Raw genomic sequence first — 25280 nt, forward strand, 5'->3', positions numbered from 1 at the left:
GGGCACAGCTGGGCAATGCCAAGCAGCACATGGGCTGGGCTCTGCCAGCCTGGGATGGGGACATGGCCCCAGGGGTGCTGGGTTAGGCAGAGCTGGGGGAAAGCCACCCCTGAGAGTCAGCCTTGGCTTTAGGGTTGTGGCTGCACCACCTGCCAGGTCCATCCACCGTTCAGAACTGGATGTACTGAGTGTCCAGTGCTGGGTTTCTTGCCTCAGCACCTCAAGGCAGCACTGGATTAGTCCAGCACCACACAACCTGGGCTCAGCTGGCAGAGTCTGTGCCACTGCTCCTATTTATGGGCATTTTCTACTTGGCAGGGAGCCACTCCAAGAGCAGCCCCCAGGCTGTCAGCAAGCTCAGGAGTTGGCTTCTCCTGGCTGCAGGTCCTGAGCACTGCCTGATCTCCCAGGGGTTTTATTCTGATAGATGTTTGGTCTGCACAAATCCACCCTGCAGGTCCAGGACTGCACTTCTGCTCTCCCAGCTGGCCCCATGGTGGGGCTGGGTGGTGAGAAGGTCACTGAGGGGAGAATGCCTCCTCCTCAGGACCACCACAGCCTGACCCAGCACAGCCCCTGCCAGTGTAAGAGGCTTCTTTCATGAAGAGCTGACCCTGCAACACGAATCCACTACCTCTGCTGGCAAAGGAACAGAAAGGGTTAAGCTGTTTTTGACAGCTAAGAGACTTTCCTGCACTGAAGCCCTGGAGAAAGTAGATTTGTAGCTTAGAAAGAGCTGGAAGCTGTTGCCTTCCTGCTTGTACCTGGGCTGGCTTCCTGCTGTCAGTGCCAAGGTGCCACCAGGCCCCTGGGTTCGGTGTGTGAGGAGCTCCTGGCTGGGCACAGCCACACCAGGACCATGCAGGCACCTCACAAAGCAGCAACCTGCAGCCCACAGCTCTGAGAAGTTGCACAAATGCCCTGAATCCAGAGCTCTTCTCCAATGATTTGCCAGCCCCCAGCCCCCAGGGGACACCAGAAGATCTCCAGCTAAGCTCACACCAAGACCTCACTGCTCCAGGTCCATCCCAGTGGGAGAGGCAGAGGGAAATCAAGGCTGAGGTGGGAAATGTTCCAGCTGGAGACACACTGAGCAGTGCTGGGGGGTTGCACACACTCGGGGCTGTAGAGCTGGGAGGTCAAAGAGAGGATTTGATCCAGCAGAGGATCAGCCTCCAGCACAGGGGAGAGCCTTGGGGCTCCACCATCCCAGAGCTTCTTGGGATGTGTGGCACGGGGGGAGGCCCAAGGTACACAAACCAAGGTTCATGATTTACAGTGGTTTAAAACTCAACCAGAGAGCAGCCAGGGACAGCACTGAGCTGCTCTGCTCCACAGCTCCTCAGGAGCTGGTTGGGTTTTGCCCAGCAGCATTTCCATGGGAGCAAGAGAGGGGAGGCCTGGAGCCTCCTGCTGCTGCCCCGAGCGGTACCAGGAGCGTCAGTGAGGAGGGTGAGAGGTGAAAACAAGACTCTGTGTGTGTGTGTGTGTGAGGGTGAGGATGGTGATGGGTGAGTGAAGAAGGGCCAGAAGCTGTGCTGGAGCTTCCCAGGGGGCACCTTTTGGGTATTGACTCAGCATGGGAGAGGGCAGGAGGGGAGAGTGCTGGCTCCGAGCCCCCCGAGCTGCTGCTCTGGGCTGGGCTCTGAGGGGTTTTGCTTCCAGAGGATGGATAATAAACTCCGTGTGTTCCAACCCCTTGTGTCCTGGAGATCAACCCTGCCAGCCCCACACCCCCACGGCTGCAAGGCTCAGCACCACAAGGGTCTGCTCCCAGCACCTGAGGAAGAATTTTCTTCCCGGGAAGGGTTCTGAGGCACTGGCACAGGCTGCACCAGGGAGGTGGTGGAGTCACCCTGCCTGGAAGGGTTTCAAAGCCCTGCAGATGTGGTGCTGAGGGAGGTGCTGCAGTGGTGGTGTCTGAGCAGCAGTTTTGGCACTGTGAGCTCTAGGTGAGAGGTTGGACTCCACGAGCTCAAAGGTCTCTTGCAACCTCAACAGTTTTATGAGTCTGCCAAGGCCAGAGGGGAGAGCAGAGGGAAGCAGTGAGCTGTGAGCTGCAGCAGCAGCAGAGCTGCCCCAAGGCTCAGGGCTCTGCAGGGTGAGCTCCTGGCTGCAGCAGAGCCTCAGCAGCACAGTGCTGAGCCAGGGAGGATCTGGCTGAGGCCCAAAGGCCTTGGCACAGGGAAAGGCTGCAAAATGCACTCACAGTCAGGGGCAGGCAGAGTACAAACCTTTATTAAATACCAGGTCCTAGAAACCAGGGAAGCAAAGGGCCTCCTCCAGCCACCTCCTCCCTCCACACTTTCTGTTGCTCCAAGTGACTTCCATGGCTTGAGTCCTTCATGAAGATTGAGAAATTACAGCAAAGTCCATGCTGGAAAACAAGGAATTAGGCCAAAGTGGAGAGGCAACAGAGGGAGGGAATCCTCCTGGCCATCTGTGAGCAGATGTCTGCAGAGCATCAGTGACCTGCTGGGGGATGGGGAGGGTCAGGGGGTGTCACACAGCTCCTCCACACCTGGAAGAGGGAGAAACTGGAGCTGTGACCCACCCCACAGCTGAGGCAGGAGGCCAGGTGAGCCTGGCCCTGTTCCCCCCAGGAACCATTTGAAGTTCTGAGATCATCTTTTCCTGCAGGCCTCTCGCTTCAGGCAGGTTCTGGGAAGTCCCGGGGGGAGCCCAAGGCACTGCCCAAAGCCAGAGGGCATCACCCTCAGCCTTACCCAGGAGCTGGGGGTCACTGCACCAGCCTGTAGGTGATGTAGCGTCCTGCGGTCTCGCTGGGCCTGATGATCTTCACCACCTGCAGGGGCCAGAGAGGGAACCAGTGAGGGACTGAAGCTGGAGGCCAATGAACCCCTGCCAGGGCTGAGCTCCTGCAGCTGGGGCCATAAGTGCCACCCCCAGCCCAGGGGGAGACCACCAGGTGTGGGGCTGGTGTCACCCACCAGGGACAGAGAGGACCTCCCCCACCCCTGAGAGCTCCCACAGGCTGCAGAGGGTCTCCCTCCTCAGCCTGCCCACAGGCAGCTCTGGCCCAGGCCCTGCTCTCTCACCTGCCCACGCTTGATCCCGAAGTACCTGGCCACAGGATCCCCAGCCTGGATCCTTGGGAGCTGGTTCTCCCTCAGCTTACTGTGCATGGAGTCAAGGAGGAGCTGAGCAGAGCACCTGAGAGCTGCGGTGCCCACCCTCAGCAGGGGGCAGAGAGGGGACCCAGCACAAAGGGGGAGGGGCAGCACAAGGAGGGGGAGGGCAGCACAAGGGGGGAGGGGGCAGCACAAGGGGGGAGGGGGCAGCACAAGGGGGGAGGGGGCAGCACAAGGGGGGAGGGGGCAGCACAAGGGGGGAGGGGGCAGCACAAGGGGGGAGGGGAAGCACAAGGGGGGAGGGGAAGCACAAGGGGGGAGGGGCAGCACAAAGGAGGGGGAGGGCAGCACAAAGGAGGGGGAGGGCAGCACAAAGGAGGGGGAGGGCAGCACAAAGGAGGGGGAGGGCAGCACAAAGGAGGGGGAGGGCAGCACAAAAGAGGGGGAGGGCAGCACAAAGGAGGGGGAGGGCAGCACAAAGGGGGAGGGGGATCCAGGCAGATCACAGAAGCATGGAATTGTTTTGGTTGGAAGAGACCTTGAAGGTCATCAAACCCAAGCCTTAACCCAGCACTGCCAGGTCAGCACCAAACCACATCCCTCAGCACCACATCTCCAGGGCTCTGAAAGGCCTCCAAGGATGGGGACTCCACCAACTGCTCTGGGCAGCCTGGGCCAGGCCTGGACAACCCCTTGGGAGATGAAGTTCTTCTTCATGCCCAACCTAAACCTCCCCCTGGTGCTGTTTCCTGCTACTTGTGACAGAAGACCAACCCCCAGCTCACTGCAACCTCCTCTCAGGGAGCTGCAGAGAGCAATGAGGTCTCCCCTCAGCCTCCTCCTCTCCAGGCTGTACATTCCCAGTGTTGCATGCAGGATCTTTGCACTCCCAGCCCCAAGGCAGCTCACATCACACCCAGGCAGGAAGGGAAGGAACAAACAGAGGATACTATCTGGCCAGGAGCTCTGTTACCTCTTCCTTCGTCATCACAACGTGCTCTGGGACCAGCTGTCACCAAGAGGGAGAGAGATGGCAAAGGTCAGAAACCCAGAGAGGGAGAAGCAGCACATTGGTAAGAGAGAAAAGAGCTTCACAGGATCACACAGGTTAGGAAAGTCCTCTGAGGTGATCAAATCCAACCTTCTACTCCACTAAACCCCAAGTACCATGGCCACAGGTTGCTCGAACACCTCCAGGGATGGGGATTCCACCACCTCCCTGGGCAGCCTCTTCTGATCCCTGACCACTCTGGCAGCAAAGAATTTTTTTCCTCATCTCCAACCTAACCCTGCCCTGGCACAAATTCCTCTCCTTCTATCACCTGATCCTCAGGAGAAGAGCCCAACCCCCAGCTCACTGCAGCCTCCTTTCAGGGAGCTGGAGAGAGCAAAGAGACCTCCCCTCAGCCTCCTCTCACCCCCAGCTCCCTCAGCCTCTCCTCACAAGACTTCCCTCAGCTGGAGCCACAGCTCAGCACTGCTCTCACCACCTCCCCACCACAGCTCACCCTCACCTCATGCTCAGTGATGTTGATCAGAAGCTCTTGCTGCAGGAACTGCTCCAGGATGTATTTGGGAGCCATATCCACCAGGGACTGGATGGGGAAAAGTCAGTCAGGGGGCAGCACTGCTGTGGGACAGCCCTGCCTGTGCTCACAGCTGCTCTGCAGGTGTGGGTTCATGACAGTGATGCTCACAGAGATGCAGCCAGGCAGGCACAGACTTATCCAGGAGCAACATCCTCTTTCCCCTCACCCAACCTCCTGGCTGCTCCCCAGGCCCTCAGCTGCTCTTGTGGAACCAGAAGCAGCTGTTCTGATCAAATACACTTTGCTGTCAAGCAGGAGCCTGTGTTACAGTGCAACAGGCTTGGGCAAAAGAAGGACATTCTTGGCTTTTATCTACCCAAAGCAGCACTGAAAAACCGGCAGGCAACCCCCCCACAGACCACAGTGCCCCTGCTGCTGCCTTCCCTTCCTTCCCACCTGCTTTGCCGAGGGGGTCATGCCTTGCTGCACCACGATCAGTGCCCTGGTGATGTTCTCCTCCTGCATCCTCTGGCAGTACATCTTGATGGTCTTTATCCCAACCTTGGGCTCCTCTAGGGAAGGACACAGCCCCGGGGGTTACAAAGAGCCCTCCCTCCACACGCCGAGATCCCCTCCGGAAGGCAAAACCCGACCCCGGTACCCCGCTCCCGACCCCACCGGGCAGAGGCAGCTCGGCTCACCCGGGAAGAAGACGAACATCTGGTCGGTGGGATCGTCGTTGTGAGCCACGAGCACCGTCAGGTCGGTGCGCCGGGGCCGGCCCTCGCTGGGCTTCTCACCGAACTGTGCCTTGAACTCTTCCAGCGTCTGGTCCAGCTCATCCTGGGTCACCAGGTAGCCCCGGTCGTGACAGAGCTGCCGAGAGCACCCTCAGGTCAGGCGAAGGCCACGGGGCCAGGCCTGGCCGGGTCGGGCCGGGTGGGATCGGGTCGGATTGGGTCGGGTCGGATCGGGTCGGGTCGGGTCGGCCACCACCCCAGCGCCGGCCGGCTGCGCAGCCCCCACTGCCCCGGGGCTGGTTCCCGAGCCGGTCCTGGCCCCGATCCCGGCCCGGCAGGCCCTTCCGCCCTCACCTGCATGATGGTTTTGCGGATCTTCCACAGCCGGTACGTCTCCTCCTCGTCGTCCATGCTGTGTCTCAGCCGAGGTCCCCGCGAGCTGCCCTCGCCGCTGCCTGATCGCACAGTCGCAGGCGGCGACAAGGCAGCCTCGGGGGCCTGAGCCATAAGGGCTGCTGGGAGCTGTAGGCTGCTGCGGGCCGCTGTGGCTGCTGCTCGCCGGGACGGGAGTTTGTCTCCCGAGAGGCGTTCCGCGATTCTCAACGGCCCAAAGCGGACCAGGCCGCAGCCCTGGGACTGATCAGGAGGGAAGTGAGCACCGCGGGGAGCGGGAGCCGCGGTACCCCCCGGGTTTATCCATGCCGCCCCCCGCCCCCTGGCTCTCCCCCGCGTCGCCGATAAACACTCCCGCGGTAGTCCCACCTCCTCCGCCTTTTCATTGGTCAGCTTTTCATCAATCATCCAACCGGACACGCCTCTCTGCGCACTGAGTGGTTGCGCGGCCACAAGGGGCGGTTCCTCCTAGTGTCCAGGCCGTGGATTGGTGGGGGCGGCGGGGCGCGATGGGTTGGGGCCGGGCGCTTCTGTGCGGAGCAACTGTAGTGGTGCGGGGTTCAGTGCGGAGCATGGTGAGTGAGGCTCGGCTGGGCCCGGGGGCTACCGGAGCTACCGGCGCTACCGGCTACGGGTCGGGGCTTGGTCGGGCTGCGGCCGTAAAGGCGGGCGGCGGGGGCTTGGGCTTGGGCCTGACCTGGGAGCGGACAAGCCCGGGGAAGCGAGGGGTACGGAGTCACCGGCCCTGGCTGGGGGGGTCGGAGGCACCGAGCAGCCGATGTGAGGCCGGTTGCTGCCTGTGCGGCGACCGGTGGCTGCGAGGTCGGTGGCTGCGGGGCTTCCCTCGGATCTGAGGAGACGCAAAGGGGACGGGAGGCCCGCGGCCGCCGCTGACGGCGTGTCCCGGCGCCCCGCAGTGTGCCCAGGCGGAGGACTGGCGCTCGGCCAAGGCCATCTATGACTTCCACGCCCTGGACATCGATGGCAACGACGTTTCCCTGGAGAAGTACCGGTATGAGGGAGGCGCTGAGCATCGATCGGCTCTGGCGCGGGAGACCGAGGGCCCCGGGGATGAGGAAACGGCGCTCAGAGGGCCCCGGAGCCGGGAGGAACGGGGCTGTAAAGGTCCCCGGGCGGGGGAGGAATTTGGGCTCCGCGGGCCTCGGGGCGGTGGTTAAGCCGCAGTGGGACAATGGATTGCATAACCCGGGAGAGCTCCTTGTTTATCAGCACCCTCACGCCTCGCCCCCCCCGCCACCGGGGGAAAGGGCACTGATCCACCCCCACCCCCCCTTTTGCAGAGGTGATGTCTGCATCATCACCAACGTAGCTTCCAAATGAGGGAAGACCCCAGTAAACTACACTCAGCTTGTTGATTTGCACGCCCGATACGCTGAGAAGGGTTTACGCATCCTGGGCTTTCCCTGCAACCAGTTTGGAAAACAGGTACAGGGATGGGGGCGGGGAAGGGGCTGAGAGCTCCCCGGGAGCACAGGGGCAGCCCTTGGGCTGCCTCCGTGGCGCTCACGGAGTGGCTCTTGCTGTTGCCTTCCCCAGGAGCCCGGGGACAATGCTCAGATTAAGGCATTCGCTGCGAACTACGGTGTGAAGTTCGATCTGTTCAGCAAGATCGATGTCAACGGGGACAACGCCCACCCGCTCTGGAAGTGGATGAAGGAACAGCCCAAGGGCAGGGGCACCCTGGGCAAGTGAGTGTGGGACAGGGAGGGGGCAGCTCTGGGCTGCTGTGGCAAGGAGGATTTTATTCCCTGCCCCAGTCTCATTTCATTTTTAATTCCCTTTCTTTCTCTCCTAGTGCAATAAAATGGAATTTCACGAAGGTAGGATACAGCAGGCTGTGCCTGGGCTGCACCTTCACCCTTTGGGGGGCTGTGGAGGTGGGGGGGATGTCCCCAAGGTGTTGCAGGGAGGAGGGATCCCCTCAGCATGGGCTCTGTTTTGTGTGCTGACCTCGGGTGTGGGGGTTAGGAGCATCTTGAGGGGCTCTAGCCATGTGCTGGAGCTCCCATAGCCTGGGTCTCTCTAGCCCTATCCTGGAGACCCCCAGGATCCCATAGCCTGGCTCTCTACATCCCTGTCCTGGACACCCCCAGGATCCCATGGCCTGGCTCTCTACATCCCTGTCCTGGACACCCCCAGGATCCCATGGCCTGGCTCTCTACATCCCTGTCCTGGAGACCCCCAGGATCCCATAGCCTGGCTCTCTACATCCCTGTCCTGGACACCCCCAGGATCCCATGGCCTGGCTCTCTACATCCCTGTCCTGGAGACCCCCAGGATCCCATAGTCTGGCTCTCTACATCCCTGTCCTGGACACCCCCAGGATCCCATGGCCTGGCTCTCTACATCCCTGTCCTGGACACCCCCAGGATCCCATGGCCTGGCTCTCTACATCCCTGTCCTGGACACCCCCAGGATCCCATGGCCTGGCTCTCTACATCCCTGTCCTGGAGACCCGCAGGATCCCATGGCCTGGCTCTCTACATCCCTGTCCTGGAGACCCCCAGGATCCCATAGTCTGGCTCTCTACATCCCTGTCCTGGAGACCCCCAGGGTCCCATAGCCTGGTTCCTTTCAGCCCTGCTCCAGTGCAGCAATAAGGGGGAACCAAGCTGCCAGGGGCTGCAGCCCCCCACACTGGCTCTGCCCCAGCCCAGCCCCACCCTCAGCACCCCCTGGGGCTGTTGTGCTGCTCTCAGGGGGCTGCAGAGCCCCTGGGCCAGCTGGACCTGCTCCCAGGCTGCTGCTTCACTCCCACAGTTCCTCATTAACCGGGAGGGCCAAGTGGTGAAGAGGTACAGCCCGATGGATGATCCCTACGTAAGTGCTGCTGGGGGGTAGATGCAGCTCTGCCTGACCCAGGGGGGAAGGGGCAGTGTGGCAGGGGAGGGGTGGGGCAGCTCCCTGCAGATCCCAGCTGTGGAGCAAGAAGGAGGCACTGAGCTCTGCTCCAGGGCAGGCTCCGCTGCCACCTCTCTGCTCTCTCCCCCCTTGAGCTGGGGGCCAACAGGCACTTTGTGCTCTGGGCTGTGAGGAAAGGGGGTGCCCAGCACAGGGTGGGTACCTTGCTGTGACCAAGGGGCCTTTGGGCATGGTTCTGGGGCAGTGATGTTCTCCTCTCCTTCCCACAGGTGATTGAGAAGGACCTGCCTGCCTACCTGTAGACCTGCTGCTCTCATGCCTGGTGCTGTGCCCTTGGCCCAGCACCTCTCTTGCTGCCCCTGGAGCCTCCTCACCCAGCCCCCATGACGGTCTGCCTTCAAACCAGCTTGCTGGGGAGGCAGACCTGAAGATCCTTGGCGTGCAGCTGCTGGCAGGAGGCTCCCCAGGGCCAGCAGGAGCTGCTGGGCTGCCCTTTGCTGCGGGCACAGAGCGGGCACCGCACATCCCCCTGGCAATAAAGATGTTAGAAAGGGTTGCTGGTGTCTGGCATGGAGTGGTGGATGGGGCTAGATGTGCTCCTGGGGAGCACCTGGAGCTTTGCAGAGGAACTAAGACCTTATGCAAGCTCTGAGTATCCCCTGAGCAGGGATAATCCTCCTTAGTGCTGAGGGGGCACACAAATCCCAGGGCAGCCAGTGGAGGGGGGGAAAGCTGGAGCAGGAGGAAGGTGCTTGTGTGCTCCAAGGCTCCTTCCTCACTCTGAACAACAGGCAGCTGCCCTGATGAGGCAATGGAGTTGTTTTCCTCCAGGCACAGCAGAAGGCTCTGTCTGGGTGCATCCCCCCCAGGCCCCAATACCACCCCCAGCCTGGGGAGGGTTCCAGCAGTGGTGCAAGTCCTGGCCAGCAACAGCAACTGGAAAACATCAACCCAGTCGTGTTGGGGCAGGGTGAAACACCTCAGGGAGTCCCATGGGTGCCTCTCTGCCCCTCAGCTGCTCTTTGTTGGTGCTTGAGAAGGCCACAGCCCTGTCTGGCCAAGCCCACACTGGGTCAGTGCTTCCCTTGGGCATGGACAGCTCATGGGTTAGAGGTGATCTGCTGCTTCCCCCAAGGGCTGGGGGAGGTGCTGAGTCTCTCCTTAACACCCAAAGTCCCCCTGACCTCCCCCACGGGGAGCCCTGTCCTCAATGTGGGGCTGAGAGTGCAGTGGGGAAGAGCCTGAGGGTCCTTGCTGGGGTCCCCCCTCAAGGCTGACTCCCTCCCCATGCCATCAAGGATGCTGGAAGGATCCTGCTCCAGCCTGCCCAGTGCAGGCAGGATGGTTTGGGGAGGTGCCCTCCAGCCCCTTTTGCTCTCACTGTGACCTTCAGCACTGCCACAGCTGTGCAAGGGGGGAGGCAGCTCTGCTGGGATCCTCTGTGCCTCCCCCACCTCCCAGAGGGACAGAGCGAGTCCAGCCTGGCCTGGGGGAGCTGTCCCAGCTGCTGCTGCTGCTGCTGGAATGTGCTGGAAGGAGCCTCAACAACAGCTTCTTTATCTGTGTTTTGCCCCAGCAGAGCCAGGGGGAGCAGCCCCATGGAAGGCCAGAGCCAAGCTCCAGGAACAATCCTCCTGTGTCTGCCTCATGCCAAGGACAGGCTTGGACACAGGAGCTAAGGACCAGGAGCTGCAGGAGTCTGTCCTGCTCTGAGTCCCAGATGGGAGACCCTGTTTGGGGGGGGGGATGTTTACACCTCTGGCCAGACAGAGAGCTGGGACTTAGAGAACAACCTCCTGTGTGGCTTCCTTTGTGTTTTACTGAGCAGAATGAAAACAAACCAAACCAAACCAAAATCCTTCTGAGGCAAGTAGAAAATTGAGGAATTCTTAGTCCAAGGCACATAGGCTAAAATAAAAACAACTCCCACCCCTTCCTCCCTCCCTTCCCCCTCAAAAAAAAAAAAAAATCTCTTTACATATATACATCTCAATTCATTATAAATACATATAGAAAAAAAGGAAAAAAAAAAACCCCAGCAAAACAACCCCAAAAAAAAGGCAAAGACAAGCAGGTTAAAAAGTGCCAACAACAACAACAACAAAAGAGGTGGGGGAAAAAAAAAAAAAAACAGAGAGGGGGGAAAAAAAAAGAGGCCGAGGGGAACTCATTTAAAAATACAAACAATCAGTAGGACAACTGCAGAATAATTTAGTTAAAAGATTCTCCTTACATCTTATTAAACCCTGACCAATAAAAACAAAACCAAAAACACAACACAGGATGGGGGGGGAGGGGAGGGCAAGGGGAAGGGCAGGGGGAAAAAGGCTTCCTCCAAGGTGCTCTCTGTCCTTCCAGAGATCAGGGGAAGGAGAGGGAGGGGGAATGGGGGGTTGCATATTTTTGTTTGGTTGTTGTTGTTCTAGAATTAGGAAGAAGCCAGAGGTGAGGCTCTGGCAGATGGCAGAGATGTGGCTGGGGAGGAGGAATCCTCCTCCTGGTTCCTGAGTTTAAGCTTCTCTGAAATGGGTTCCCCCTCCCCACCCCCCAAGTCCTTTTCTCTCTTCCTTTCCCCACCCCCCCCTGCTGAGAATTCAGCCAGTGGGCAGAGCAGGACGTGGGACAGCTCTGTGGGCTGGGCTGCATCTTCAGCAGAGGGGGAAGGCTGTGTGGGGAAGGGGCAGGGGCAGGGGCAGGGGCAGGGGGAGCCTCACTCTGCTCAGGGCCAGCACAGAGCTGCTGGGGTCCCAGCGGCAGAGCCCTGGGGGAAGCACGGAGCTGGCAGCAGCTCCCTCGTCTTTGGTGTCTGCTCTGAGGTAAGGAAAAAGCCCTCTAAGGGGGGCTGGAGGGGGGTAGATGCCAGCTGGGGAGGGTGGGGGTGAAGGACAAGCCCCCAGAGGAGGGGCAGGGACCAGTGTGACCCCAACCTGGGCCCCCGTGGGCATGGCGCAGGGCAGGTCCTTGGTCTCGACGTGCCAGGGAGGAGCAGGGACCCCATGGACACTGACCCAAAGCCCTCCCCAGCAGCAAGCAGGGAGCTCAGCCAGGCCCTGAGCCCTGCAGGGGACACAGGAGCAGGCAAGGCTCTCTGCCTGGAGGAGAAGATTCCACTGTGAAGCTCCAGCCCTGTCAAGCCTGACCCAGGCTGAAGCCTCTCCTGGCTGGACCCCCTCCCTCCCCAACCCTCCTTCCCCAGGTGCCCTCCAAGGCCAGGCTGGGGCAGCCAGGGAAGGTCTCAGGGCCTTCACCTGAAAACATCCTGCTGCCAGTTTTGGAAATACCTTGAAGACTTGAGGCAGAGAAAAAGAAAAAAAAAAAAAACCAAAAAAAAAACCCAACAAAACAAAACCCCAAACAAACCCAACCCAAACCAGCAGAGTGGAGCTTGTGGAGGAGCTGCCAGGGCTGGAGGATTCCCACACCAGCAGGCAGCTTCCTGCCAGGCTCCAGCTGAGATTAGGCAGAGAAAATAAAGTTTCCCACGGACCTGCCGAGGTGAGATGCTGCTGGGACAGGGCTGGTGGCTCCTGGGACAGGGCTGGTGGCAGAGGTGCCTGGGGCAGTGTTTGCAAAGCAGAACTTTGCTCTTTGGTTTGCAGCAGGAGCAGCCAAATTTGGTGCCCACCAGGGAAATCCTCCCAAGGGCAGCAGCAGGCAGGGCTGGCCCAGATCTGGGCCACCTGGGTCTGTGTCCAAGGCCCGGCCAAGGACAAGCCCTGCAGAGCCAGGGGACAAGGACCCCAGGGGACAGCTGGCCAAAGCACAGGCAGCCACAGCAGCCTGGCAGGGCTAAAGTGCAGGACTGGCTGATGGGACAGAGTCCCTCTGCCCCAGGGCATCCCCTGTGGCCCCAGCATGGCTGAGCTCCCCCCAGGCCCCCAGCTGTGCCATCAGACGAGGTGGGGGTGCAGCCCTCCTGCCTCCCCCTCCCCCCATGGGGCTCCCCTGTCTCTTCCTGGGGAGGGCAGAGCAGGCAGAGTCAGTTCTGCTTCTCTCAGCTGTGCCTGCTCAGCCCTGCTCAGAGGGCCAGAGAGGACTCCTTGGGGACACCATTCCCTTCCCTTCACCCTGCCTTCAGGCCCAGCCCTCCAGAGCAGGCTCAAGGTTGGACTTGGTGATCCTGAGGGTCTCTTCCAACCTGAATGTTTCTGTGATTCTCTGATTTCACAGCAGGGCCGTGAGGAGCTGGCAGCAGCCAAGGCAGACACAGCTTGGTCAGGCAGCTCCTGCTGGGGTGGAACTGAGCTCTCACCCCTCAGTAATGGACCAGCAGCACCCCAGGGACATTTTGGACACCAGAGATGGCCCTGCCCAGCTGGAGGGGCAGCAGCTGCAGAGCTCTGGGCTGGAGGGCTGGGGAGGGCAGGACCCAGCTTGGGAACTCAGTAGTCTGCAGGAGGAAGGGCACAGAGGAGAGGACATCTCCCCTGGGTTCTCCACCCTTTGAGCAGGACTTGAACACAGCAGAGAGCATCAGCCCAGAGCAGCTGGGCCTGGCAGCACCCCACTGCCCCCCAGGCATGGTGCACACAAACCTACAGAGGCCTGGCAGGACAGGAGATATAAATAAACTTTGCTTTCATCAGGAACTGGAGGGTGAGGGTTTGGTTGTGTGGGGTGGGTGGGTTGGTTGGTTGGTTTTCCCTCTTCCCTCTAAGCCAGCCAAAGGACCAGTCCAAACCAGCAGAAGGGCTGAGCCTCCCCCAGGCTCTCTCACCTCTGCACTGGAGGCTGTGGATCTGCAGTGGCAGCAGCCCAGGGCTGGGCTCTCAGAAGTCAGGGAAGGGTCCACTGAACTGGATCACACTCTGGCGCTCCTGGGGGAGCAGATTCTCCTGGGGGGGTCCACTGAACGTCCTGAGCATGTCCTCCAGGATCTCCCTAAAATTGATATTCCCATCCTGTTGGACAAAATCTTCCTGCTGCTGCTGCTGCTGCTGTGGCTGCTGCTGCTGCTGCAGGGTCTGCAGAGGTCCCTGGTGAGGCAGGGGGAGGTGGTCCTGCAGGGGGATGTTCCCCTCCAGGATGGGGGCTGGGCTGGCGAAGGCAGGATGGTGACTGAAGCCAAAGGGCAGTGAGTGCTGCTGGTGTGGCTGGAGAAGGGGCTCTGAGGGGAAGCACAAGGCACTGGGCTCTGGGTTCATCACCACCTCGGGAATGCTGCTGCTGGGAGGGCTGTAGGTCAAGTCCAGGATCTCCTCCTGGCGCAGGGGGTGCCTGGGCAGGGCGGGGAGGCCAGGCCCTGTCTGTGTGAGGTCCAGGGGCTGTGGCAGGAGGGGCAGTGGCAGGGGGAAGTGTGGGCCCTGCTCCTGGGCCTGCAGCAGGAGGCTGTGCTTCCTCTTCACGTTCTCATCCATCTGCTTCAGCTCCTCCAGCACCTTGCGGACGCAGCTCTCGGGGATCTTTATCCCTGGGGGAGGGGAAAGGGCATCAGTGCCAGCAGCACTCTGGACAGAGGGACAGGGGACAGAGGGGTGGGTGGCAGCTCTGGAGCCCTTGTGCCAAGCCCAGTCCCAGCCTGCTTCACCCAGCAGAACCAAAGCAGCTCCAGCCAGCCACGGAGGGGCCAGCTCAGGCCTGGCTCACCCCCTGCAGCAGGCGCAGGGCAGGGGGGAGCACAGGTCCCCTCCTCCCTCCCTTCCTTCCCAAGGGCTCACCCTGAGCGGTGCCTGCTTCCAAGCTGGAACACATCCCTTGTCAGGCAGCAATCCCGGCATCCCGCTGCCTCCTCCCCAAGGCTTTGCCAGCCCTTCACTCACCCACTTGCTTCTTCTTCTCCTTGGTCTTGAGGCGGACGATCTGCAGGTAGCTGCTGCTGGTGACGTCCGCCATGACGCTGGCGATCCTGCTCCACACCCGCAGCAGCGCCCCGCACAGCATGTAGTAGTGCCGCAGCCTCAGGCCCTGCAGGCACTCCCGGCCCTCCTGCACCAGCCTGCAGGGCCTGTGCCTTCGGGGCAAGCAGAGGAGGGGGAGGGGAGGGAGGGGAGGGGGAGGAGGGGAGGGAGGGAGGACGGGAGGGGGAAGGGAGGGAGAGGGGAGGGGGAGGGGAGGGGGAGGGGAGGGAGGAAGGAAGGGAGGGAGGAAGGGAGGGAGGAAGGGAGGGGGAGGGGAGGGGAGGGAGAGGGGAGGGGGGAGGGGAGGGGGAGGGGGAGGGGGGAGGGGAGGGGGAGGGGAGGGGGAGGGGAGGGGGAGGGGGAGGGGAGGGGAGGGAGGAGGGAGGGGAGGGAGAGGGAGGGGGAGGGGAGAGGGAGGGGAGGAGGGGAGAGGAGGGGGAGGAGGGGAGAGGGAGGGGGAGAGGAGGGGAGAGGAGGGGAGAGGAGGGGAGAGGAGGGGAGAGGAGGGGAGAGGAGGGGAGAAGAGAGGAGGGGAGAGGGAGAGAGGAGGGGAGAGGGAGAGGAGGGGAGAGGGAGAAGGAGAGGAGGGGAGAGGGAGAAGGAGAGGAGGGGAGAGGGAGAAGGAGAGGAAGGGAGAGGGAGGGGAGGGGAGGAGGGAGGGGAGGAGGGAGGGGAGGAGGGAGGGGAGGAGGGAGGGGAGGAGGGAGGGGAGGAGGGAGGGGAGGAGGGAGGGGAGAGGGAGGGGGGAGGGAGGGGGGAGGGAGGGGAGGAGGAAGGGGAGGAGGAAGGGGAGGAGGAAGGGGAGGAGGAAGGGGAGGAGGAAGGGGAGGAGGAAGGGGAGGAGGAAGGGGAGGAGGAAGGGGAGGAGGACGAGTAGGAGGAGAGAAGCAAACAATCAAGAATGGTCCAGGCCAGAAGGCACCTCCAAAGGTCTGCACACCACAGCAGAAGCAGCCAGAGGTGAGGCTGCTCCCCCTGCAGCTCCCCAGCACACAAGGGGCTGGGTTGGAAGGGACTCACAAAGCTCATCCAGTCCAAGGCCTCTGCACTCAGCAGGGCCACCCCCAGCCAGATCAGGTTGCCCAGGACCTCACTGAGCCTCACCTTGAGCATCTCCAGGGATGGAGCCTCAGCCACCTCCCTGTCAACCTGTTCCAGTGTTCACCACCCTCCTAGTGAAGAACTTGTGCCTCACATCCAATCCCAATCTGCTCTGCTCTAGTCTGAAGCCATTGCCCCTGGTCCTGTCCCTGCAGGCCTTTGGGAGCAGCCTTTCCCCATCCTTCTTGCAGCCCTCTGCAGGTCCTGGCAGGCTACTCTTAGGTCTCTCTGGAGCCTTCTCTTCTCCAGGCTGAACACCCCCAGCTCCCTCAGCCTGTCCTCATAGCAGAGCTGCTCCAACCCCCTGAGCAACTCTGGACCCTCTCCATCAGCTCCATGTCCTTCCTATTGAGGGCTCCAGACCTGCACACAGTACTCCAGGTGAGGTCTCACCACAGCAAAGTGACAGAATCACCTCTCTGGACCTGCTGGAAACATCTTCTGATGCAGCCCAGGATGTAATTTGCCTTCTGGGCTGCCCATCAGCACAGGCTCCTTGGGCAGAGAAGGATTCCCTCACCCCTGCTCCCCTCCCAGCATGGTCCTGGCCCCACTGCCAGCCCAGGGACCTTGTTCCCAACAGCAGCTCTGCCCTGGGGGGAGCAGGACAGGTTGGGGCTGCAGGAGCCTTACCAGGCAGCATGGTTGCAGTTCTTCAAGGAGAAGTCATAACTGCTCTCCCAGTGCTTCTTGGCTTCCTCTGGCAGCACCTGCAGAAGAAACACACAGCATGAGAGATCTTCCACTGCCCCACAGCCAGCCAGGACCTCAACTCATAGAATTATAGAATGGGAGGGATTGGGAGGAGCCTCCAGAGATCACTGAGTCCAACATCCCTGCCAGAGCAGCATCACCCAGGGCAGCTCACCCAGGAACACATCCAGGTGGGGCTTGGAAGTCTCCAGACAAGGAGACTCCACATCCAGATGGGGCTTGGAAGTCTCCAGAGGAGGAGACTCCACATCCAGATGGGGCTTGGAAGTCTCCAGAGGAGGAGACTCCACATCCAGATGGGGCTTGGAAGTCTCCAGAGGAGGAGACTCCACATCCAGATAGGGCTTGGAAGTCTCCAGAGGAGGAGACTCCACATCCAGATGGGGCTTGGAAGTCTCCAGAGGAGGAGACTCCACATCCAGATGGGGCTTGGAAGTCTCCAGAGGAGGAGACTCCACAACCTCTCTGGGCAGCCTGCTCCAGGCCTCCAGCACCCTCACACCACAGAATTTTCTCTTCATGCTGAGGTGGAACCTCCTCCATTGCTCCTTGTCCTGCAAAGAGCCTGGCCCCTTCTTCTTACCCCCCAGCCCTTCAGGTATTTACAGACAGCACTAAGATCCCCTCTCAGGCTGCTCTTCCCCAGACTTAACCACCCCAGACCTCCAGGGCTGGAAGTCCAGGCTGCAGAAGGGGTTACAGCAAAAGTCCTGCCCCTGGAGGCCAGCCCCGAGGCTCCTCCCCGCCCGGAGAGCTGCTGCAGCTCCACCTACCCTGCGGTACTTCTTCTGCAGGCTGTCCAGGCTCTCGGGCTGGCTCTGCTTGCCGATGTTGGGCTTGTAGAGGATGAAGTTCTTGCCCCTGCTCTGCTCTGCCAGCAGGCAGGTGTGTTTGCTGCCTCGCATCTGTGGGGGCAGAGCTGCTGCTTTATGCTCACAGCTTCCCTTCCCCAGCCTCCACAGCTCACTGCCCTCCAGGGGGGAAGGTGCTTGGAGGTTATCTCCCAGCCCCCAGCAGAAGGTCACAGGTGGATCTCAGAGAGGCACAGCAGAGTCACCCCTCCAGGCTGAGCTGCCAGCTTGGCAGAGGCCAGGGACCTACCTTGAGGGAGAGGTAGAAGCCATCATGGGGTCCTGTCAGCTTGAGGGACTTCTCATAGGCTTCCTCCCACTTCAAGCCTCTGTCAACACTGATCTGGACAGGGACAGGCAGAGGGACTTCAGGGGCAGGAGAGGAGCTCCAGTGTCTGCCTCACACATCCCACCCTCAGCACCAACTGGGAGCTGCTGCAGCCCAGGAACAGACCCAGGCAGAGTCCTCCTGGGTAGGTACAGCAGCCCTGAGCCCCTCAGCCCGAGGCCTCTCCTTGCCTCCCAGCAGCAGCCTCCTGCTCCTGACCAAGGCAGGTGTGGCACAAACATGACAGCAAGCCCCAGGAGCTCCCAGCCCCAGACTGGGAAGCACTGGAGCAGACTGGAGTGCAGGCTGCTTACCTTATAGAAGACAACCTGGCCGTCCTGAGGGTGCCCAGGGGTCAGGAAGACCTCCTTGCTCTCCTCGTAGATCTCATCCACTCCTGGGGCCAAATCTGCAGAAGGAGAAGAGATGAAAATGGCCTTCCAGTGCCTGAAGGGGCTCCAGGAGAGCTGGGGAGGGACTTTGGACAAGGGCTGGGAATGACAGGGTGAGGGACAATGGCTTGGAGCTGGGAGAGAGGAGACTGAGAGTGGAGATGAGGAAGAAATGCTTGGCAGTGAGGGTGGGGAGAGCCTGGCACAGGTTGCCCAGGGAGGCTGTGGCTGCCTCCTCCCTGGAGGTGTTCCAGGCCAGGCTGGATGAGGCCCTGAGCAGCCTGGGCTGGTGGGAGGTGTCCCTGCCCAAGGCAGGGGGTTTGGAACTGGCTGATCTGGAAGGTCCCTTCCAACCCAACCCATTCCATGATTCTACAAAACAGAGCCCAGCTGCCTCCTGCACCACCTCCCAGAGTCCAAGTTCTGTGCTGGGTGGGGCCTGGGGTGGGCACAGTGCCAGTGCCAGCAGCATGGGGGGGAAGAGGCCCCTCAGGGGTGCAGCACAGAGGTCTGGCCTCCTCTCTTGCTCCACACCTAGGATGCCCATGTCATATTTGCCCTCCTTCTTGTCCTTCTCGATCAGGTAGTCAAAGGTGTCAGAAAAATACTGGAAGAGCAGGTTCTGCTTGTCCACCTCCAGGCCCAGGATGCGGTTCAGGAACTTGGTGATGGAACAGTCTGCAAGAGCACAGCAGGTCAGGGAGCCCACCAGCATGCTCCCACCCAGAGACACCCACCCAGGACCACCAACGCAGAGACACCCACCCAGAGACACCCACCCAGGACCACCAACCCAGAACCACCCAGAGCCATCCACCCTAGAGCCACCCACCCAAAGCCACCCTAGAGCCACCCACCCTAGAGCCACCCACCCAGAGCCATCCACCCAGAGCCATCCACCCAGAGCCACCCACCCAGAGCCACCCACCCAGAGCCACCCACCCAGAGCCACCCACCCAGAGCCATCCACCCAGAGCCACCCACCCAGAGCCATCCACCCACCCTAGAGCCACCCACCCAGGACCACCAACGCAGAGACACCCACCCAGGACCATCACCCAGAGACACCCACCCAGGACCACCAACCCAGAACCACCCAGAGCCATCCACCCTAGAGCCACCCACCCAAAGCCACCCTAGAGCCACCCACCCTAGAGCCACCCACCCAGAGCCACCCACCCAGAGCCATCCACCCAGAGCCACCCACCCAGAGCCACCCACCCAGAACCACCCTAGAGCCACCCACCCAGAACCACCCTAGAGCCACCCACCCAGGACCACCAACGCAGAGACACCCACCCAGAGACACCCACCCAGAACCACCAACCCAGAACCACCCAGAGACACCCACCCAGGACCACCCACCCAGAACCACCAACCCAGAACCACCCAGAGACACCCACCCAGAACCACCAACCCAGAACCACCCAGAGACACCCACCCAGGACCACCCACCCAGAACCACCAACCCAGAACCACCCAGAGCCATCCACCCAGAGCCATCCACTCAGAACCATCCACCCTAGAGCCACCCACCCAGAGCCATCCACCCAGAGCCACCCACCCAGAGCCATCCACCCAGAGCTACCCACCCAGAGCCATCCTAGAGCCACCCACCCAGAGCCACCCACCCAGAACCATCCACCCAGAGCCACCCACCCAGAACCACCCACCCAGAACCACCCACCCAAAACCATCCTAGAGCCACCCACCCAGAGCCACCCACCCAGAGCCACCCACCCAGAGCCATCCACCCAGGACCACCCTAGAGCCATCCACCCAGAGCCACACACCCAGAACCACCCACCCAGAGCCACCCTAGAGCCACCCACCCAGAGCCACACACCCAGGACCACCCACCCAGAACCACCCTAGAGCCACCCACCCAGAGCCACCCACCCAGAGCCACCCACCCAGAGCCATCCACCCAGGACCACCCTAGAGCCACCCACCCAGAGCCACCCACCCAGAACCACCCCAGGGCCACCCAGGGTCCCTTCCCAATGCACTCAGGCACCCTAGGGCTGTCCCTCCAGGCTGTGGGCAGCTGCTGCAGGAATTGTGACCTGCAGGGTGAGGCTAAGGCCTGCAGGAGCCTCCCCTCAAAGCAAACCTCCTGCCCCCAGCTGCACAGCAAACCCCCCCCAAGGCTGTGCACTGGAGCCCAGCAGGTGACAGCCATTGGAAGAGGCTGCCCAGGGAGGTGGTGGAGTCCCCAGCCCTGGAGGTGTTCCAGAAACCTGTGGCTATGGCACTTGGGGATAGGGTTCAGTGGCCACAGGGGTCTTAGGATGACCTTCAAGGTCTCTTCCAACCAAGCCCATTCCATGGTTCCAGGCCACCCTCCCCTCTCTCTTTTCTCCCCTCCACTGGGCAGGGTGAGCTTGACACAAACCTTTCTCCACTGTGACCATGCCATACTTGGTCTGATGGCAGAAGATCCCCACAGAGATGAGCCCTTGCTTCATTTCTGGAAGAGCAGAGCACAGCCTCTGTATTTTGGGGTCAAGTGTCTCCTCCTCAGCTTCCCTGCAGAGCTGCTTCCCCTCCACACCTCTCTGCTCACTATTCCACAGCTAAATCTCTCCCAGACCTCTTCACCCCCAAGCCTGGCAACTGTGCCCAGGCATCTGGGTGGCCACTCTGCCACTCTCTGCTGAGCTGCCAAAGCCAGGGGTGCTGCTCCCTCCCTCCAACCTTCTGCTTGGCATCTCAGACCTGAGACCACCCCAGCCAAGGAGGTGCAGCCCGAAGCCCAGAGCTGGTTGATGTCCTTACCATGGAAAAATGCAGCTTCACCTCTCTCATAGCTCTTGGGCACAGGAACTCTGTTCTCAGTGTGGTTGAGGATGGTGGACAGGACCCTGTCCAGTGCTTTAGCCCCATACTGAGAGAGGAGACAGAGAGTCACACAGGGATCAGCCTGTGCTGAGCCTGGCACAGCACTTCTGCTGGCACTGCAGGGAAAGCCACCAGCCCCAGGAATGCCACCAGCCTGCTGGCTGGGTGGCAGGGGCCTCCCCTGTCCCTCAGTGACCTGCTGGGGGCAGAGGCCCAAGCACCCACCCCAGCTCCCCCGGGAAGCACTTTCAGATTCACAACCCAGTTCCAGACCCAGTCCTGGGTGCTGGACCTTGCAGGGTGCTGGCTGCTAGGCCAGATCCTGCCTGCAGATGCCAGCAACGTTCTTCCTGCCTCCCACTGAAGGCAGCTTCAAGCCCTGCTGGGCTCAGCCAGCCCAGGACCAGCCCCAAATCACCTTGTTCTCAAAGTTGTACTTGCTGAGGTCCCGGGACTCGGTGGCCCGACGGTCCCCGTGAGTTAAGGCACCCTGGGGAGGGCAAAAAATGACTTTTAGCTGGTGCAAAACATCAGGGAAAGGGTGGCCAAAGCCAGGGCAGGTGCTGGGGGGGAAGCAGAGTTCCTCTGGAATGTTGAGATTTCCCCAATGGGTTTGGGGATTTAACAGAAGTAAACAGAAAATGGAACCAATTCCACCATTCATCAATTCATCAGCTCTCTGCAACCAGCTGGCTGCAGTGGGGGAATTCCAGCATCTGGGATTGGGTTCTGCTTCTCCAAAATTCCTCCTAGTGCTTTAGTTGGATGTTCATAGAATCCTGGAATGGGTTGGGTTGGAAGAGACCTTAAAGATCATTCAGTTCCAACCCCCTTGCCCTGGGCAGGGACATCTCCCCCCAGCCCAGGGTGCTCAGGGCCTCATCCAGCCTGGCCTGGAGCACCTCCAGGCAGGAGGCAGCCACAGCCTCCCTGGGCAACCTGTGCCAGTGTCTCCCCAGCCTCACTCTCAACAATTTCTTCCTCATCTCCACTCTCAATCTCCCCTCTCCCAGCTCCAAGCCATTGTCCCTCATCCTGGCACTCCCAGCCCTTGTCCAAAGTCCCTCCCCAGCTCTCCTGGAGCCCTTTCAGGTCCTGGAAGGCTGCTCTGAGGTCTCCCTCTACAGCCTTCACTTCTCCAGGCTGAACAACCCCAACTGTCTCAGGCTGTCCCCACAGGGAAGGTTCTCCAGCCCTCTGATCATCTTCACTTCCTTTCCCAAGTCCCAGGATGCTAAAAGCCTTCTGCCTTCCTTTGCTGGGATCTCTCCTGCTGGAGGGAACGCTGAAGGGGAAGCTCTTCAGTGGGAGCTGGACCTGCCACCCTCCCCTCTCTGCTGCAGGACACTCACCAGGCTCTCCAGACGTTTTGCCACGATGGATGCAAACCTCCTCTCCCCTGCCAGCTCCGAGATAAGGAAGACATACTCTGGAGCAGAAACCTGGTTGGATCTGTGTGTTCGACCTGCAGGGACGTGAGAGGAGGGGAAAGGAGAGGTTGGCACAGCCAGGCTGGTAGGGGAAGGGAAGCTGAGCAGCAGGAGAGAGCCAGATCATGGCTGCTTTGCCAAGGAGACTTCCCTTTGGTCACATTCATCACCCTGCTGCTGCTGAGCCCTTGCCAGAGCTGAGTTTATAGTCCTGAGCCCCTGGGGCTGAGGAGCTGACTCCCCCCTTTGAGCTGGGATGTGCTTTAATTCTTCTGTGCCCACTGAGGAACTGTCTCTGCCCATCCAGCAGGGAGGGCTCTCACACACAGGAGGGTTCCCCTTTCCCACACTCCTGAAGTCAGCACAAAGCTTCCCTACGTGAGCCATCAGCCCCAGGTGCTCTGTGTCCTGGGGCAGCGCATGGGGGCACCGTGCCCCGTGAGGTGCCCAAAGCTCCCTGGCAGGGGAAGGAGCCCAGGCTGAGCAGCCCTTCAGAGCTGTCCCTGCCAGGGCTCCCTGTGTCATGTCTGAGCCATGCTGAGGGCAAGGGGAAGGTCACCAAGAAGGCCTGGGCCTCACCAAACTGCTGGATGGCTCTGTCTGCACTCCAGGGCAGCTCCAGGGTCATGTGGACTCGGCGCCTCTGGTTCCTGACCCTCCTGTCAGCCTGGAGGGAGATCCCTGAGCTGGAGGCCTCAGAGATTATTGCTACGAGCTGAGGGAGACAGGCAAGAGGTGAGGGAGGGCAGAGAGAGACCTGACCACCACCAAAAGGGCTTCAGCAAACAGCCCAAAGCACAACACTGCTGCCCCTGGAGGCACTCAGGAGTCTTTGTCGCCTTCACAGATGGCATCAGGTTGGAAGGGAGCCTCCAAGGGCAGCTTGGCCAACCCCCTGCAGGCAGCAGGGACAGCTCCAGCTGGAGCAGGCTGCTCAGGGTCACATCCAGCCTGACCTTGGATGTCTCCAGGGATGGAGCCCCAACCACTTCCCTGGGCAACCTGTGCCAGTGTCTCCTCATCCTCACTGTGCAGAGCTTCCTCCTGATGTCCAACCTAACTCTGCCCTGCTCCAGTTTCAAGCCATTGATCCTTGTCCAATCCCCACAGCCCCTTCTGCACAGTCCCTCCCCAGCCTTCCTCTAGGTCCCCTTCAGATATTGAAATGCAGCTCCAAGGTCTCCCTGGAGCCTTCTCTTCACAGCTCTAAGGTCTCCCTGCAGCCTTCTCTTCACAGCTCTAAGGTCTCCCTGGAGCCTTCTCTTCACAGCTCTAAGGTCTCCCTGCAGCCTTCTCTTCACAGCTCTAAGGTCTCCCTGCAGCCTTCTCCTCACAGCTCTAAGGTCTCCCTGAAGCCTTCTCTTCACAGCTCTAAGGTCTCCCTGCAGCCTTCTCCTCACAGCTCTAAGGTCTCCCTGAAGCCTTCTCTTCACAGCTCTAAGGTCTCCCTGCAGCCTTCTCCTCACAGCTCTAAGGTCTCCCTGAAGCCTTCTCTTCACAGCTCTAAGGTCTCCCTGCAGCCTTCTCCTCACAGCTCTAAGGTCTCCCTGAAGCCTTCTCTTCACAGCTCTAAGGTCTCCCTGAAGCCTTCTCCTCACAGCTCTAAGGTCTCCCTGCAGCCTTCTCCTCACAGCTCTAAGGTCTCCCTGAAGCCTTCTCTTCACAGCTCTAAGGTCTCCCTGCAGCCTTCTTCTCACAGCTCTAAGGTCTCCCTGAAGCCTTCTCCTCACAGCTCTAAGGTCTCCCTGAAGCCTTCTCTTCACAGCTCTAAGGTCTCCCTGCAGCCTTCTTCTCACAGCTCTAAGGTCTCCCTGAAGCCTTCTCCTCACAGCTCTAAGGTCTCCCTGAAGCCTTCTTCTCACAGCTCTAAGGTCTCCCTGAAGCCTTCTCTTCACAGCTCTAAGGTCTCCCTGAAGCCTTCTCCTCACAGCTCTAAGGTCTCCCTGAAGCCTTCTTCTCACAGCTCTAAGGTCTCCCTGAAGCCTTCTCTTCACAGCTCTAAGGTCTCCCTGCAGCCTTCTTCTCACAGCTCTAAGGTCTCCCTGAAGCCTTCTCCTCACAGCTCTAAGGTCTCCCTGAAGCCTTCTCTTCACAGCTCTAAGGTCTCCCTGAAGCCTTCTCTTCACAGCTCTAAGGTCTCCCTGCAGCCTTCTTCTCACAGCTCTAAGGTCTCCCTGAAGCCTTCTCCTCACAGCTCTAAGGTCTCCCTGGAGCCTTCTCTTCTCCAGCTGAACAGACTCAGTTCTTTCAGCCTCTCTTCATAGGAGAGCCTCTCCAGCCTTGTGATCATCTTTGTGGCCTCCTCTGGACCTGCTCCAGCAGGTCAGACAGAACTGCAGAGCTTTGCTGGCCTGAGGCTGGCCCAGTGGCAAGCAGAGGCACCCTCCTGTTCCTTCCCCTCTCAGCTCCTTGCAGCCCTTTGGAGGTCTCCACAGAATCCCAGAACGGTTTGGGGTCGGCAGCGACCTTAAAGCTCATCCAGTTCCAACCCCCCCTGCTGCCAGCCACGGGCAGGGACACCTCCCACCAGCCCAGGCTGCACAAAGCCTGATCCAAGCTGGCCTTCGAGCACTTCCCAGGGCTGAGGCCTCACCTTTTCCCCTTTCATGAACCTCTCCTTCTCCTTCAGGTTGACGTGGTCGATGGAGAGGCCGTGCTCGGCGCGGGACTCGAAGGCGACGCAGCCGTCGGCTCTGCAGACCACGCGGCCCTTGCGCCCTGTCATCTGCAGCCAGAAGGAGAAGAGAGGCACCTGGCACCTTCTGGAGGGGTGCTGGCAGGCTCAGAGAATTGGGGCTGGCTTGGAAGGGACCTCCAAGATCAGCCAGCTCCAATCCCCCCTGCCCTGCCCTGCCCTGCCCTGCCCCGCCCCGGGGGAGAAAGCAGAAATCAAAGCGAATTTGCCTCCTCTGAGAGCTGCTGACTGCATCCACCCCAGGCCTGCAACCATCCAGGCAGTGCTCAGAGGAAGGGCAGCAGGATGGGCAAGTGGCCTGGGCAAGCTCACAAAGGGTTAAGTTGAGGTCCCCAAGATTTGTAGGGAACTTAAAGATCATTCAGCTGCATCCCCCCTGCCATGGGCAGGGACACCTCCCACCAGCCCAGGCTGCTCCTGGGCCAACTGACCTTTGAGATGATCCATATAAGGC

General features: G+C 60.5%; 3 protein-coding genes across 4 annotated transcripts; 1 reads left to right on the forward strand and 2 right to left on the reverse strand.

The window, feature by feature from the left end:
• Positions 1-2227: 2227 nt before the first annotated feature.
• Positions 2228-5778, reverse strand: POLR2E (RNA polymerase II, I and III subunit E). Of its 2 annotated transcripts, none has more exons than XM_054398456.1 (8): positions 5716-5778; positions 5323-5497; positions 5078-5193; positions 4607-4687; positions 4043-4101; positions 3060-3138; positions 2727-2806; positions 2228-2377 (listed from the first exon to the last, which is right to left on the reverse strand). In XM_054398456.1, the coding sequence occupies exons 1-7, from the start codon at positions 5770-5772 to the stop codon at positions 2741-2743; spliced, it is 633 nt and encodes a 210-aa protein (XP_054254431.1). In that variant the 5' UTR covers positions 5773-5778; the 3' UTR covers positions 2228-2377; positions 2727-2740. The 2 variants fall into 2 exon arrangements, with proteins under 2 accessions (XP_054254431.1, XP_054254433.1); XM_054398458.1 differs by having other exon boundaries at positions 2228-2521.
• Positions 5779-6263: 485 nt separating this feature from the next.
• Positions 6264-9183, forward strand: GPX4 (glutathione peroxidase 4). The gene is made up of 7 exons (XM_054398450.1): positions 6264-6329; positions 6672-6766; positions 7056-7200; positions 7312-7463; positions 7571-7595; positions 8536-8595; positions 8907-9183. The coding sequence occupies exons 1-7, from the start codon at positions 6264-6266 to the stop codon at positions 8937-8939; spliced, it is 576 nt and encodes a 191-aa protein (XP_054254425.1). The 3' UTR covers positions 8940-9183.
• Positions 9184-13404: 4221 nt separating this feature from the next.
• On the reverse strand, positions 13405-24856 carry SBNO2 (strawberry notch homolog 2; the record flags this gene model as incomplete). Its single annotated transcript, XM_054398460.1, has 13 exons — positions 13405-14047; positions 14397-14587; positions 16209-16285; positions 17063-17194; positions 17391-17483; positions 17783-17877; positions 18395-18538; positions 20256-20330; positions 20639-20747; positions 21120-21191; positions 22054-22166; positions 22711-22846; positions 24725-24856. Coding segments are annotated over 13 exons (2010 nt in total), but the record flags the coding sequence as incomplete, so codon positions are not given.
• Between the last annotated feature and the right edge of the window lie 424 nt (positions 24857-25280).

Source organism: Indicator indicator, unplaced genomic scaffold, assembly GCF_027791375.1.
Source record: "Indicator indicator isolate 239-I01 unplaced genomic scaffold, UM_Iind_1.1 iindUn_scaffold_54, whole genome shotgun sequence".
NCBI lineage: Eukaryota > Metazoa > Chordata > Aves > Piciformes > Indicatoridae > Indicator > Indicator indicator.

Coding starts and splice junctions, on each gene's coding strand:
- POLR2E (XM_054398456.1), bottom strand. CDS start 5,772: ATGGACGACGAGGAGGAGACGTACCGGCTGTGGAAGATCCGCAAAACC. Junction 5,498..5,715: donor TCCGCAAAACCATCATGCAG/GTGAGGGCGGAA, acceptor TGCTCTCGGCAG/CTCTGTCACGACCGGGGCTA. Junction 4,102..4,606: donor TCAACATCACTGAGCATGAG/GTGAGGGTGAGC, acceptor TCTTGGTGACAG/CTGGTCCCAGAGCACGTTGT.